The following is a 16,824-nucleotide window of genomic DNA, read 5'->3' as shown; positions in this document are numbered from 1 at the left end:
AGTTGTTTTGAAAGCCTGCAGCTGGAACTAAAGCATACAAAATAAGCATAAATGAAATTGACCATAATTTTTCCACAGCACTGCTGAATGTGTTTTGTCTGTGCCTCAAGGTTATTTTTCTTTCCGCTTTAAAAACAGTTGAATATTGAATAATCTTATGAAAACAAATTTAGGAAAATGGCTCCAGGTAGATGTATTGATTGATGAGTGGCACAATACAGTATACCAAATATATGTAAGGGAGAGACTTACAATGGCTTTAAAAAACAACAAAAGGACAAGTTTGTGGATTTTAAGGTACAAGTGGGCAGTATTAGGGCATTAAAACCTGATTTTCTTTAAACATTGACTGCATGTGGGTTGTTACAAGGAAGGAGAGGAAAATAATAAGTCTTTGAGTGAGGAAATTATGTTATTTTATTTTTTTAACCAGCAATTTTTACCTTCTCTTCTACTGTTCTTTTATGGTTAAAAAATAAATCTGTTTTTTATTTTTATTTTTAATGTTTTGGTTTTTTTTTTTTTGACAGAAGCAGTCGTATTTGATTTTGTTTTTTTAATTTTTAATGTTGTTTTTGGCAGAAGCAGTCATGCTTGTTTTTGTTTTTATTTTTCAATTTTTACTGGTTTTGTTTTTTGGCAGAATTCATGTTTTTTTTTTTGTTTCATAATTTGTATTTTTCTAGTTGTTCTGATGTCTAAGCTGAAAAGTGAATTCAATACGTTGGAAAGCCTGTCTTTGTAGGTTTAAATTTATATAAACCTACAAAGACAATTGTATAATGTGGTTGCTGTACTGCCATTAGGGTATGTGCCTTATTTAAAAATAAATACAAAACGGAAAACAAATGTAAGAGAAAGACGCCAAGAAATAATATGAAGCAGAAACTCATAAATTTGACAAGAAATAGATTAGAGATGTTAAAACTAATGGACACAATCTTATATATAGTTATATATTAGATATATGTTTTTTTATTTAAAGGAAAAAAAAGTTTAAAATTATACTTTGATTGAAAAACAATGTATCTGATTTTAGTTTAGTCTGACTAAAGGTTAAAAAAGGGACCATTTTCAAAACCAGATGAAGATTTTACAGAAATAGTAATTTCATTGACAAAACCATTTAAAACATGAAAATTCATTAGTTGGAGCTGATGGGATTTTGTTTCTCATTGTTCAAATTTAAAACGCTCTCTGTTTTAGGTGATGCAATCGTTTTTCCAGGAAGCCAGTCCCTCCATCAGATTGGAACCTCAAGTCACAAGATGCAGCTTATGAGGTCTCGCTGCCAGCCAGTTGTAAAACTTACCACAAAGAGTCCTTTCTGAGGGGATTAAAGTAAAAAAGAAAACAACAGTGTAATCAGGCCAATTCGTTAACCTGCATCAGGCTCAGGGCTGCTTTCTGCTTTGTCATCCATACGCAATAAAAAATATCAACTTCTTGCTAAATATCCTCCGCAGGAGGATGTTGCTTTATCTCTGTCACACGACAGGACGGGTCGAAAGCAAAAAATAAAGTCCAGAACCATTCAGTTTTGAGTTGATCAGAATTAGAAACGAGGTTTTCCCAAGGCAAGTTATCAACAGGGTCAGAGGTTGAGACCAGCACATGACCTCTCAGTCAAGCCAGATAAGTCTGCTGACATTTCTCAGCAACAGAAACCAGACGCAAAGAGCAGATGACGTTTATAGTGATCCGCCAGAAACGGCACAGCTGAAGCAAACGGTTCAGGTTTGCAGTAAGAGAAGAGAGTTGTGTACACAGTTTTAGTGAGCATTTGTGTGTGGACCTACCCTCTTCCTGCTGCTTCATAGTCTCCGGGTTGCTTTCGCTATCAGCGTCGTAGCCCTCCTCCTCCCCCGGGAGCCTGACACTGCAGCTCTGCACCTCATCCACCTCCTCAGACAGATCTCCTGCTGGAGCCGCCCCCTCAGCAAACACCTGGAGCTTCTGGTAAAAAAAAAAGAAAAAAAAAAAAGCTTAAATGAAACTAAACCAAGATCCTCCTCCCCAATCCTGCTACCTTAAATGGTGGTAAGATTTAAAATTAATCACCAAATCCTTTGATGATTAAAAAAAACAAATCTCCTTGACCAAAAGTATTTCCAGCATGACAAGTAGTGATCTTTCCACTTATGTGGTGAAAAAAGGCAGGGAAAAAAGTACAAGATTTTAGTCATAAGACAAATATCAGCTGACTTGCACTGCATCTACACAGCCCAGTTCCTTGTTGTGCACAGTTGGTTATTGTATGCACACATCGGAAAACTCCCAACAACAATATGGACAAGCAGCAAGAGGTGAGAAACCGTACCTTTAACTATGACGTGTAGGTAATCATCTCAAAAAATGTGACACTTTCTGTTGCGAAACACTAATTTCAGAGCTTTGCAGCTTGGGTAATCTTTAAGTAAACATCACACTCTGCTGGGTCAACAGAGAAAGTACGAAGCTCTTAGAAAAACAGGAAATCTGGGCAAAAAAAAAAAAAAAAAATGGATGAGATATATTCTCATCCAATGCTTTTAATGTACAGAAACAATGCAGTTACAGTGATTTAGAGAAGTATTTATACACCTTATACTTTTGCGCATTTTGCACTTCAAAATCATGAATATTAAATAAATGGATTTTAAATCCAGTGCAAAAAATAATTTAACTTTCCAGAGAGCCACAGCTCAGGTGGAAGAATCTGCGAACTGGACAACTACTATATTAACAGGTCAAAAACTGCGCCAACGTGCTGTACAAAAACAATGCCATAATAGAATAAATGGATAGAATTAAAACATAAAAATAAGTAAATAAAATAACTTGCTTGAACACAGCTAGCTTGAAACAAAGAAAAGGTTACATATCTTAACATTTTGGACCTACATCCAAAACACTGTGTGGGGGAAGACTGACGAGACCCTGAACCCATTGTGAAGCATGGTAGTGGCCTCATCATGCTGTGTGGATGTGAGGTTTAGCTTTCAAGCAGCAAAACACCCCTAAATTAGGCTAATATGAAATATATCACAGCCCATTAATGTGTTTAAGTGGCCTAGTCAAAGTCCAAAGTGAGAAATCTAGAAAACTGATGCTCTTAGTCACTCTGAGGTTTTTAAAGTGCAAAGCTGGTGGAGACACACATCAAAATACATCCAGCTGTAATTATTGTGAATAGTTTGATGTTTAAATTCATTTTCAGATTCGTTATAAATGATAAACTGATAAAAATAAAATGCTTTTGCACCATTTATTAAAACACAGGAGGTGGGTGAAACTATTTAAATAGGTCATGCTTGCTCTTCATGGACTCTGTAATTACATTTGCCATCTTGCTGAACAGATAGCAGTTGCTTAGCAACATGATGTAAATGCTTTACTTTAGTGACCGACAACACTTTGCTGGAAGACTGCTTTCCTTTCATTTATGCTCGACTTCTTACTTATAATATTGTTTTTATATTTTACCATAAAGGCAAAGTTATTGTTAGCCAACAAAGCTAAAGTGATCAGGTTTGTTGGTTTGATACCAATAAACCAGGTAATTCAGGAAGGAAACAGCAGAGGGGGCGTTGATAACGTTCATAACTGGGTGATAACATCTTAGTTATCACCTTCATGACATCTTGAAAAACAAGCAGCCATTTGCCAACTTGCTAAACTCAGTTTTATGGTTGGTGGGAATTTATTTAAAAATAACAAAGCAGAGGAGGAATAACAGACAAGAAAGTAAAAATGAAGCTGAAACATTGCAATCTACCCATCCTCTAATCAAAATTAGATATTTTCTTCAATTACTAAAACTCTGTTTCGGTTGTAGAAACATTTAACTTCACTGAAACACCACAAAAATAATGTATTTTGCTAAATCAGCTGACCAAGCTTGAACAAGTAGAATGGCAAACTCTTCAACTGAGAGCATATTTAACGTCAAGTACACCCTAAAGACAAATACGTCATGGATCCATGGCTCTGAATGGAAATATTGGACAAGCATGTTTGCAATCGGCTTCACTTTCCTATGTGTATGTCTGAAAAAGCTGCAGCAAACAATAAAAGTAAAGTAGAACATATTAATTAAAGTTACTACACTACAAAAACATAAAATATTACCAAGTAAGTTTGGTCGAATTTTTAGTGCAAATATCTTACTACACTTGAAATAAGACAAACAAATGTACAAGTAACTTTTCTTGTTTTAAGTCAATACTTACTTAACATTGATAAATAAAGTGCTAGTTTCATTGGCAGATTAGCAGATGTTAAGTTAATTTATCTGCCAGTACAACTAGAACTTTTTAATCAAAATTAAGGCGATATTTACTTAAAACAAGCTTCTGTCTTGCTGAAAAGTTACTTTTTGATTTGTATGTCTTATTTCAAGTGTACTGAGATATTTGCACTAAAAACTAGACCAAAATTACTCTGTAAGATTTTCTGTTTTTACAGTGTAGCAGACAGTAAATCAAATTCTGGTTTGGGTTTGTTGCTATCTGGTAGCAAATCTTGTACATTTTGTGTTTTTAATCCATGTCTGGGTCTTAGGACCCAAAGTTTTTCCACACAAATGTTTACTAAACACTTCTTCTTGTGCCACAGGTTATTTTACCTCATCGCATCACAAATGCACACTGGAACACATTTGAAAGCAAAATATTTCAAAATAATAAAATAAAAACAAAAGTTGTGTTGAAAATTATAGCTTCACTACACAAAAAAAAATCTTACCAAGTATTTTCGGTCTAGGTTCTAGACGCCCCACCTTCTTCAAATCAGACAAAATTGGTGTCAAACATTTGTGCAGCAAATTTTTTATTTGTCCCGCTATAGGTCACAAGTAAAGGTCAAATAAATAAATAAATAAAGGTGAAAGCTTAAAGGTCATTTTGATTTCATAGAAGTGGGGGGGAGGGTTGAGTGCGGCTGATTGACCTTAACTGAACTTTAAATTTTAAGTAATATCTTCAAAGCCAAAGCAGCACAAAAAAAATTTGTTTAAGTGGCCTAGTCAAAGTCCAAAGTCCAAACGTTTTTGTGCAGCAAACAAAAATGTTTGCTGCACAAACTAGCACAAGCGTAGTCAAGATGATTGACGCCAATTTTGTCTTATTTGAAGACGGTGGGGGAGCTGGTTGACCTTTCATGACTTCTGGAATCATTTCTTAATATCTTTAAAGTGAAAATTTTTTCTGCACAAACGTTTGACATCAATTTTGTCTGATTTGAAGACAAACTTCACTTAGATAGTTTCCAGTGCAATCTTGAAATAAGACAAAACTAATTTACAAGTAACTTTTAAGCAAGACAGAAGAGCTTGTTTTGAGACAATAATTCCTTAATATTGATAAAAAAGATACTAGTTCAACTAGCAAATTATTGTCACGTGAGAAAATGTAGCTTAGTTACCTGTAAGTTAACACACTTGAAGTAAAACAAAACTAAAATATTTGCACTAGAAACTACACCAAAAATTCTTGGAAGGATTTTGTGTTTTTGCCGTGTTGAAGTCAAAATCAAAATCGAGTGCCGACATAAACCCATTGATAAAATATGCATAGATTGTATCTTGCTGTGCAGAACTTACCCTCTCTGGTTTCTCCTCAGGTGTATCAGTACATGAAGTCACCTGAGCCAAGGCCACTCGCAGCAGGGAGTCAAACAGCGGTACAGCAAGGTCAGAGTTCACCACTCCTGAGCGAGACAGTTGGTCTCTCACCTCCAACAGAGTCTCCTCCACAGACTGAGGCTGTTGAAGTTAAAATGCAATAAATTAGGGTTTCTCAAAGTGTGAGCAAAATGTTTACAAGTCAGATTTTCACTGAATGTTGTAGTTTTTATGTGGCTAAGGTACAGAGAAAATAATAGAGGTGCAACTGACTAACTATAAATCGATTATTCTGACAATCTTATTTAAAAAGTGGCACATTCTGCAGATTTTCACTTAACCACTGGAGCCGTTTTATAAAACATTATAAATGCATTGAAAGTTGCTAATAAACTAATAATTCAATACCGTTTTAAATGAAAAAAATACACATTTTATTTCCTAAAATGCAATAACAGCATTCTTTTAGTGTACGCTTGATTATTTGTGGCAAATGATGCATCTGGAGCTAAAAAAAAAAAAAAAAAAAACAACACATTTTTCACATCAGCATGTGAAAAACAATCAACCCTTTGTTTGTTTTGATTAAGTCATTAATAATTGGATATCAAAAGGTGCTTAATTTGATCCAGGTGAAGCTAAAACTATAATAAAGAAGATAATTTTTTTTTTATCTTAAATGCCAAATGTATACATATTTTTGTACAGTTTTGGCTTAATAATGTCTCTGAGTGTATTGTTCTTTGAATAAATGATCTTTATGGATCATTAATCACCACTTAGTGATTAATCAATTACTAAATTAGTTTATGATTATTTCAATAATCAATTAATTAAAGAAAATTAGCTGTAGAGATGATAAACCTACCTGAGAAGAAAGCTCCGGCTCTATCCTCTGCATGGCAGAGTTAGCGCTGTGCAGACAAATCGCCAGCAGGGCTTCAAGAAGACGAATACTTTGAAGCTGCCACTGTTCGTCAAATCTCTTTCCTGGATCTTTGGTCTTCCCCTCAGTCGGACCCAAACTGTGAAAATCTCCTGATTCGTAGGGAGGATCTTCAGATCCCAGTGAAGCAGCAGGAACTGCAGACTCAGGGCTGCCTTTCCCTTTGCCCTCTCGCTTCTTCTTTGTTTTTCCATCCTTGCTCTTACACGAGAGTTTCTGGATGACCATGGCCATGAGGCGCAGGCACACATCCAGTCCTCCGAGCCTGAAGAACTGCCTTTGGAACAGAGGGCTGGCCATGTAGATGAAGCGGCACACGGACCAGACGTCCGCGGCTCGCCGTAGCTGTTCTTTAGAGGGCAACGCCACGCTGTCTGGGGACAGATACGGCAGGCGGCCCCCTAGAGGCTCGCTCGCTGTGCTGTCGTAACCTGAAGTGTCCTCAGAGTCGTTGGCAGAGTCCCGGTCAGAATCTGCCTCTTTGCTGACACAGAGGAAGGCCACACAGAGGAACAGGTTGATCACATGCAGGTGGGTCTCCGTTCTGCTCCTCCCTGGTCCATGGTTCTGTCCAGTTCGGCTTTTGTGACGCGGGTACACTTCCTTTAGGCCTTCGTAGAACTTGCTGAGGCTCTGTGGGCCTTCTCCGACCCCTCGTGACCCCAGCTCCTCAGCCAGGCCGAGGATGGCCTCCCTTTCTTTGGTGTCGGCACTCTCCAGCTCGTGAAGAAGCCCGTCACTCTGCTGATGTCCAACTCCTATGATCAGAGTTTCAAACACCTTCAAGGCCAAAGAGCGAGTCTGGTCGAGGTAGACGAGCTCCGTCACCTGGTTGAGCCCGTTACAGCTGATGAAAAGGTCTCGCACCACTCTGAAACACAAAATGTGGAACTACAATGAGTAGAGCTACAACAAAATACTTTGAATTTGATCATAACTTAAAATCTGATAGCCCAGTTTATGCTTTCTAGTAGAAAAAGGCAGCATCTGGTCACATCAGACCAAAAGGTAACTTTTTGACTTAAATGCAAAATATTATGGGGCAGCAACTAACATTTATTTTTATAATCAGTTATTCTGAAGATTAATTGGTTAATCGGACAAAAAGAAATGGGCACATTCTGCAGATGTTTCTTATAATCTTATGCCTTTTCTAGAAATAAATTAAAAGTTACTAATAATAAACAAATAATTTAATTCCTTTTGATATAAGAAAACAAAACATTTTATTGCCTAATGAAAGCATTCCTTTACTGAATGCTTGAACATTTATAGCAAAAGATGAGAAGCCGCTAAATAAATATTTCTAACACCAACATGTGAAAAGTCAGAACTTGAATCTGACAGAAAATTCGTGGATGGAGAAATAGATTAGGGTCATGGTAAGGAGGCCTTGCAAGCTCAGAGACTTGAAGCTCATCACAAAAGATAATTATGCAAAACGTTTTTCAGCAATTAAAATGTTTTATGGCTGTGACGCCTGTAAAGGCATGATATTTTAATTAAAGTGTAAATAAAAACAGAAACTATTTTTCCTAAAAACTCATGCTCTTTTTACTGCATTTTATTATCCATAAACAAACTTCTAGGTTGAATGAAAATGACCTTAAATCTAAATCTACCAAAGGTATGAATAATTTTGGGTCCAACTCTAATTCAGCGGCCTTTAAATGTCACATATGAATAACAGAGCTGGTGAGAAACGGATAAAAATAGATGAAAATTCAAACATGTGTTTTTAATCTTTTGGAAAACAACCAAATCAAAAGGTAGGGAGATAAAATGACCATCTGCATTAGAGACAGTTGCACCCCTGAAGGTCGCACTCAGTCAATAAATTTAATTAATTCAGATCAAATCTTGCTATGATTTTTAGTGCCAATATGTCCACTGTGATTTATAACGCATTTTCTCCTATAATGTGTTCCTGTCAATCCACATGTGGATTAAACACACAGTGAATAAATAAATACGTCCCTTATAGTCAGTGGTAAATTTATTCTTGCTTCAGCGATCGTATCTGTGCTTTTAAATAAATGCGTTTAATCGACTCACACTCAACATATGCTTGTACCAAGCACAACTGTCTGTCAGACAGAATATATATATATTTATAGAAAGTATAAAGTATCACCTGGAGACACAATAAGAAAGGAAATCCAAAATAATCCTTAAAAAGTCACTTTTAGCCTCTTTTTGTGAGTGTGGTAGAAATCTAAATGGAGAATGGAGCGACTTCTCTTCTTATATTGGGAAAACCACATGCAGATTATCTAAAGCATGGCCAGCTGTACTAGACTTACATAATTTACTAGCAGCACCTTTATATAAATAGACCACAATATACGCAACTCTGCAGCCAACAGCTTTAAATAAACTCAAACTAAACCACAACTGCTACTGTATTTGATATCCATTATGCTTTTTGCTGCTTGTGTTTTATGAGCCATCATAGTTATGACTTGGATTTAAATTTATGTTCAACTTAAATACAAATGTGAGAGATGAATAAAACATTACATCTAATACGAAAAATAACCTTAGTTGATTTCTAGGATAAGGTTAAATCAAAAAACAATACCTGATATTTCCTGAATTTACACATTAACTCCCTGCCAGTACAAATAATAATGTTTTTTAATTAAAGTAGCGGTGTCCAAAGTGGACCATTTGAATGAGCTGTGTTGGAGCAGAGACTCGTCTGAAACTGGCAGGACATTGACTTTTGAAGACTATAACTGGACATCTATGAATTAAATAGATTCAATTTCTAAATTAAGCTGTTATTTCCCCCCCCCCTGAAATTGAAACCCTTTCCTCACCCTTCCTCCAATTTGTCTCATTCTTTATTAGTTTTGCTCTCTGGAACATTTCCTGGTTTCATTAGCAACATGAAATTCCATCAAGACGGCTCATCTTTAACTCCTCGTGTCGTGATATGTACAATTTTATGAAAGGGAGTTGTGTTAAGCCAACGGTCACAGATGTAGAGCACATATTCAAACAGCATGAAATTCATCGTCTTAATTATCCTCAAACGCTCTAATGTTACCTAATATATGTATAAGGAACTTAATAATCTACCAATTCCGTTTTTATCAAAACAGTGTTACCAGATTGGTCCAGCAGATGGAGCTCCTTAAATTACAGAACAAAGATAAAATTTAAAAGGTATTTTTTTCTCAAATTGTGGGCTTGTACAACAGCAATTTCTCAGTAGCTAGATTTTATCTTTTTGTTTCCTAGAACAGGTTAAATACTTTAAATGTGGCATGTCAGTCCAAGCCAGACATCAGATTAATTAATCAACCTTTTATGTCCTAAATTTAAAATGACGGCTGGATATTTTTGTTTATTTTAACTGTACACCGTTCTTTAAATGTCCTGTGAATAAATATATTTGCCCATTTATCCATAACAACTGGAACTTTCAATATCTAGCAAGTTATTTTCACAATTTGCCATCTATTAAGAGTGCCCCTCAGATTAATTTCACTTCCTGTTTTCTTTGACATGTTTTGATATTTCTGCAGTTCAATAAGGCTGCAAGAGAGCGAGAAAGCAAGACTTTCACTCGAAAACATCAAATTAGAGCAGAGTTCGCCAAAGTCGCTCCAGTTCAGAACAAGTTGAACTCAATCTAAATGGGTCACAAAAGAAAACACATTATGATTCAATTCCATATGTTTATGTAGATCTTCTTAAATATATATTTTTAAGGTGCTGAAAAAGAAATGTAGTATGTGGATCAACAATACCTGCCTTATAAAAACAGGCAACAATGTTACATAACAGTGAATAGTCTTGCATCTCTTACTAGGGACACCAAAACATGATAAATTATTGATTAGTAACAATTACCATGGGCTTGGAAAGAGGGATCTCATGACCAAGTGGATACGGTCTTCTTTGAGGTGGCTGGGTAAGTTTTATGTCTCGTGTTCATACAATCCCTGAACTGTTGAAAATTGCAATGCAGCACTAAATTGTAACAACTGAGAAGTAAATGGATTTATGGCATTTATGCAAAAAATCCCAATGTCTTTGGGATTGGTAGCTGTTAAGAGTTGAGCAAAACCAACAAAAACAGAGAAAACTTAAAGGGGACTTCTTATATAAAAATTTTAATTTTCCATTTATGTGGAAATAAATACACAGAGACATTTTTTAACAATAAATTCATGTTTTTTGGTGTCTGGAAAATGAGCCGTTTCAAAAATCTTCTGACTACTTAGCAACCTGAGCTGAGCTGAGCCCAGCCGCGTTACCTAGCAACCTAAGGGGAGCTCCAGCATGTTTGGCCAGCTGGTTTTACCATTGTATAATGGCTGCTGCAAAAGACAAGTGTTTAATTATTGTCTTACTATTCAAAAACCACTTGCTGCATTCTTGTTGGTTGCACAGGAGGCTCCACTTCTGTTTTTTAAGATGTAGGGTTGTATAATTACTCATCTGTTTGCAGCCATTTTCACATGTGCTTGGCCAGCAGCAGCAATTTGGATTTAAAGTGACAACAGGCCCCAACATAACTCAGTCTGAAAGAAGTACTCACTAGACTAAAATGTCATTATCTAAGAATGATTTTGTGCAAAAACATTAACATGTTTTGTATTACCCACAAACCTACTCTAACCTGTTCAAGGAAGCATAATAGGCCATTTTTGGATAAGAAGATTCCAGATTGAAGAAAAGAAGAGTGGTTGAGGAGCTCACCTTGATTTGAGAAGTGCTGGTAATGTTTGCAGGTAGATGAGTAGGACCTCCACCGGCAGGCACTGTGTGTGGTAGCTGCAGACCTGAGTGCAGACGGTAGAAACCCCCAGTTGCTGAGCATGGTGGACCAACTCCACCCCTCTTTGCAGAACGGGGCTGAAGATGTGTGTGTAGAGTTGCCACTGCACTATCGCATTGCCCCGTAGTGTTAGATGGCACACATGGCCGGCTATCTGCTGGCTCAGCTGCCAGTCCTCACCAAACACTAGCTCCTGGTAAGCCTCCAGAGCATCCCACTTCCAGAGCATGTCCTCAGCCCCTCCTCCGCTAGGCAGGATACCTTGGGAGCGGTAACATAAACTGGTAGAAATATTTGCAGGTTCTCCTTGTTGCAATGTCTCCTCCAGACCTGGAAGTTGGCTGCTGTCCAGAGTACAGATGTTACAAGAGGCCAGTTTAGCTTTCTCTGACGGCTGACCCCCACCAAGCTGGTCTAAAGTCAGCCGACTTAGCACACTGAGCACATGGGACTGGTAACTACGGAGACCTGGAGCTTGGAAAGCATGTAAAAGGGGTCCTACAACTGAGCGAGGGTCCATGCAACAGCAGATTCCAACAGCTTGAATCCCAGCTAATACCTGCAGCACAGACGGCCCACTGGGCGAGAGGCGCTGCAGGAGCCGGAGACACTGGTGGGCGCAGGCAGCAAGACAGCAGCATCTCTCAGGGTACCGCACGGTATCCCCCTCAGATTCCTCTGAGCCTTCTACATCCTCCTCAAAGGGGTTGCGTCTTGCTGCTTGCATGAAAGCGGAGACGGGCAAGCCTGACAGGTCTCTGTGGTGATGGAGGAAGTGGGAATACTCGCAGCGACGGTGCCGGCGTCGAGCACAAACCGATTGATGAAGCTGTTCTGACTTGGCTTTCTTAACAGCGCTGATTATTTTGAAGACTCCTGCAATGAGGCCGCGTAGCCGCTCCGACGCCTCTCTGCCTACGTCAGAACTGGCCCTACCGAGTCCCTCCAGCCGCAGAACCGTGGCCTCAAAGAGCTCGAGACCACGGTGCTGGACAAATTCATGGATGAGCTCCAGAGCCTGGCTAAAGAAGAAAGGGTTGGGCGTTGAAGCCTGGAGGCAACTCAGGAGGACTTGTAGTATTCCTTCTAAAAGCTCAGGAAGTAGTAGAGCTCTGTGGCGATAACGGGAAAAAGAAAAATCATCCTGGACTTCCTGTAGGGTCTTTTTTGACCGCGGGGCAAAAGGGTTATTCTGCCTTTCCAAACAGCTTCGGATTTTGAGAGTTGCTCGCAGCAGGTCTGTCAAACTTCGCCTCAGGCTGTCTGGAAGTCTGTCGCTCTGGCTTATATCCACAGACATCAAGTGCAAGATGGTGCGTAGCAGCATCCTCTGAACCAGTGCGATCGGTTCCTCCGTCCAGCCTCCAGCCAGTTCCTCCGCTACCATCCCTCCTCCTCCCCCCGGACCACAGCAGTCTCCAAACTCAGTCAAGATCTCCGTGAGGGTCGGTACGACGCTGATGGCCAGACCGGGGTTGTGACTGATGCTCATGTCAAACTTACACACCTTTTCTAACAGGGAAAGCAACACGTGACAAAGGTCGAAAGGAGAGTTCTCCATGCGGTTGAAGATGGATATTGCGGCCGGGTCGGTCAAGGTTTCGTGGTCTACCATCTGAGAACCGGGGGCTCTGGGGTGGGGATACGGTGCACTCATGGTTTCTGTAGTGTTGGTGGCCGTAGATGTCAACTGCGAGGCCTCAGAGCGATGATGCTGGCAGCTCACCTGGATGGTGGAACCGTGTGGTCTTCGGCTCCTTGAGCCCCCAACGGCTCTGTCTTCAGAGTTGGCTTCTGAATCTGAGGTGGAGACCTGGGACTTGCGAGCATCTTTCACAGAGTATCTCTGTGACGTTCTGCGTGATCTCCGTGACTTCCAGGTGCCACTGCCAACGCGGGACCTCTTCCCAGAGCTCTGCTCATCAGATGCAGCCTTCTGTCCCGTCCTGAGTGGGACGGCCTTCACCTCCCGGCTGAGGAATGCTTCAAGTAGGGATGGCAGGTTGAAATCTGTTCAAACACAAAGACTTTCACCAGGTTTTGGCATTTTACATTGAAAGACACTTTCAGTCAAGCATATTTTTGTATTTAAATGTGAAAAAAGGTGAATGTTGAAGAAAGTTATGCTCCACTGCATGTCAAAAGCAGGTTTGGGTTAGTTAGGGTGTCTTCCATGCTCGGTTCGACTGGGGATCAAATTTGCAGCGGTTGTAACATTTTTATTTCGTACGGTTTGCTTTCACACTGCACTTTGTCAAAGAAACCAAACCTTCTGATTAACCTGCACTAAGAACCACTGAAGGAAATGACATGAAAGCCTCTAAAGACATGAGACACGTCTTCCTTCTTCACAAAATGTAAACAAAAATGAAGTAGTAAACTAAAATGTAGTAATCCTACAGTTTAGTGGCTGTAGGATTTCTCTTTTGTCTTTCTCCCACTAGTATTAAAGGTATATCAAGGTAGGTCTTGAGTGGGCCGAGTATGGGGCAACTTTTCTGTCCCTCTCCCACCTGTTGCTGTGCACTGCTAGTCAGCAGGTTCAAAGAAGGTTTCACAGTCTTATAAATAAAGTAAAATTTTGTAGTTGAGAAGTATTTCCAGCTTTAGTAAACATATTTATCATGTACTTGCTAACAACGTCATCATTTTCACAATTTAAATGTAATGAAACCAATGACTTGTCGATATTATATTAAGTTATGACGTTTTAGGTGTAACATTAAAATGAAAAATCTTGAAAATGTAATTATTAATAGTACAATGGAACACATTTCTTGAAAATAAAAGAATTTTGTAGATTTTTGTGCATTTTGCTTATCCAATAGGTATAACAAATGGCATGGTCCTCACATTTACTCATGATGTGAAACATTTTAATTTATATGTAGACATGATATCATGAAGTCATGGTAATTTTATTCAGCATTATCACTTCGTGGCAATCTCGCAACAGTTTAATGCTTAGTCAAGACCCAAAACCTTGTGTGTTAAAAGTTTCAGAAAGCAAAAATTAATTAAACAAAAAAATGTCTAGACTCCATGTTACAGAAGATCAGCAGCCTTCTTCTAAATGCCGGAGTCGATCTCAGGTCATAGGGCTCTGCAAACACAAATGTTCTCCTGCTCTGAGACAGGTTGTGCTGCTCACAGCTGCAATAATTAAAAGTTAGTTAAAAACTAAAATCTTTATCTGGATTCCTACACATTTATTGTTAAGTTTTAGCCTACTAAAGCTGGAATTTCCATATTTCTTGGTACATTCTTTGCTCATTTCTAGGCTTAAATATATAAAAAGAACTAATTGAGTTCATGGCAGATAATCATACTTTATGCAACACACTTTCCATTATTATTATACGTTTTCTCATTTAAATAGAGGAACATCTATCCATAAAGCCTTAAAGGTGTGTCAGTATGTATGCATCTGCAGATCTTCAGTCAGGAATGAATATATCACTGATGATGCAAATCTTTTATACAAAGGAAAAGAATGAAAAACACTAATTGGAGCAACATTTTAAGATACTCTGGTATGAAGAAAAACACCTGAAAATACAAAAAAATTCCATAATTCACTTTAATTTTTTAAGCTACTCCAGACTTGTAAAATACTAAAAGCTTTATAGATTTCTAAACTTTCAAGACTGCCAAAAGGAAACTGAGTGCAGTGCAGCACTGAGAAAATAAAAGTTTATTGCCGTCATGTGAAGATGACATCAAAAGTTATAGTTAAAGCCAACAAGGATCAAAACAAATGCTGTAAAGCTGCTGGATGATAAAGTGATGCAACCTCCAAATAAGTTAGGAGGATAAAATAATTGTAACATGAACACGGGTTACAGATAAGCAACATAAACACATAAGTTACATTAGGAGAGTGTTGGCATTAACAAAACAACAGAAATTAGTAAGTAAGGTGGTAACGATAGTTGACAACAGACCTGGAGCTTTTTCCTCTTGCACAGGAATCTTCCAGACCAGAGGCAGCAACGACAGCAGCAGAGTTAGCAGCTCTTCCCGACAAGTCAGCTCCTGAGAGTTCAACAGATGACAGTGACTTAGTTAGATAGAGGAAGAAAGAAAAAAATCCTTTCAGTCGTCACTTGGGTCCCACTTCATCACCACGCCAAGACACTCCCTCTAAGTCAGACTCTTCTCCTCCCTAATTTTAAATATTTGTTCAGTCTTCATTGTTATCACTTACAGAACTGTAATTTACAAATATTTCTAGCTACAAATTATGCTTTTTATTTTTTTATTTGAGGTATTTCAGTAGAAATGTGACAGGGAGCAATGTAGCAGCTACATGATAGGCTTACTTCGAGGAATTTTGATTCAGACGTCTAATCCTTGCAAACTTGCATTCCTCCATCAAGTGTTAATTAAAAAGAGATCAAACCTGATCATTTGTCAAATGCAAAAGGTTAAATGGGGGGTTAAAAACCCTTTGTTCTGAACATAATGTTTCAAATGTCAACAGTTTGCTCTCAACTGTGTAATTATGGTACAAAATCTTAACCTAGAAATTAAAGCTCCTCTAATAATAAAAAAACAACACAATGATGAAACAAGCGTCAGATTTTAGACGTGGCATAAAATTCTAATTAATTTATTTGTATTATTTTTTGACCATGAGGAAAAAGATAGATGAGCTTTGTTTCAAAATCTAACTCTTTGACCTGTCAAATAAGGAATAGAGTATTTTAGGCTGAATGTAGATTGCTTTGATTTGCGAAACATTTGTAAAACTTTCAGTTTTAGTGTTTTGTTTAGCAGTTTAAGATCTCTGGTACAATTTAACACAGATTGTAAGTTTTCTAGGAATCAAGCAAGTTTTTAAAAAGTAATTTTTAGTTTTAGTAATTCTGAATGGATGTTTATCAGATACCAGCAGTGTTATTATATTATTAAACAAATATGGAACAACTCTTTATATTTACCTCTGCAGGGTTTTGCTCACCATAATTAGCTGCAGTAGCAAGCAGTTTCTTCTCATGACCCAAAGCAAATGGGCGAGAATGTCTGACTGCAGAGGCCATCTGATAATATATCAGTAATTTAATCTCTACCATGTATGACATGCTTGTACAGCTTTAACAACACGTGAGAAAAGGCTCAAAGACGTGACGCCCAATTTTTTTGTCCGGCTCTACTTTTTACAGTTAAAAAAAGGTTTAAACTCATAAAAAGAAACCATAAATATGTAATATATCTCCCACATAAACACTTTATTGAACCTTTCAAAAGCTGTTCTTTTTTGGCCATTTTTGGGGTCTTTGAAGGGTCAAAATGTCATGCGGTGCGACTGTCCAAACTCAATTACTGTTGCAAAAATGTCTTTAAAATTACATTAAATCTGTTCAAATATATTTTCTTTCCTGTTTGGCATGATTTTCAAAGTCTTTTCTTCATCCTGTACAAATTTTCAAAGCATTTTTAGTTATAATTCCATTTTAACATTTAAACCAACTTTGTCCGAAA

At 37.9% G+C, this 16,824-nt stretch overlaps 1 protein-coding gene across 1 annotated transcript in view; it reads right to left on the bottom strand.

Annotated features, from left to right (window-relative positions):
• The window catches only part of lyst (lysosomal trafficking regulator), a gene marked incomplete at its 5' end in the record, with an annotated part of 59,652 nt that extends 44,252 nt beyond the window's left edge, over nucleotides 1–15,400 (bottom strand). Inside the window, 5 exons of the mRNA XM_015036242.1 lie at nucleotides 1,800–1,956; nucleotides 5,582–5,743; nucleotides 6,471–7,419; nucleotides 11,262–13,350; nucleotides 15,285–15,400. Coding sequence (XP_014891728.1) covers nucleotides 1,800–1,956; nucleotides 5,582–5,743; nucleotides 6,471–7,419; nucleotides 11,262–13,350; nucleotides 15,285–15,400 — 3,473 coding nt within the window. The remainder of the gene's footprint in view (nucleotides 1–1,799; nucleotides 1,957–5,581; nucleotides 5,744–6,470; nucleotides 7,420–11,261; nucleotides 13,351–15,284) is intronic.
• Between the last annotated feature and the right edge of the window lie 1,424 nt (nucleotides 15,401–16,824).

Source organism: Poecilia latipinna, unplaced genomic scaffold (assembly GCF_001443285.1).
Source record: "Poecilia latipinna isolate Pla-1442-1.1 unplaced genomic scaffold, P_latipinna-1.0 Scaffold362, whole genome shotgun sequence".
NCBI classification, from domain to species: domain Eukaryota; kingdom Metazoa; phylum Chordata; class Actinopteri; order Cyprinodontiformes; family Poeciliidae; genus Poecilia; species Poecilia latipinna.
The sequence above is the reverse complement of the archived record's forward strand: the minus strand, read 5'-3'. Positions and strand labels throughout refer to the sequence as shown.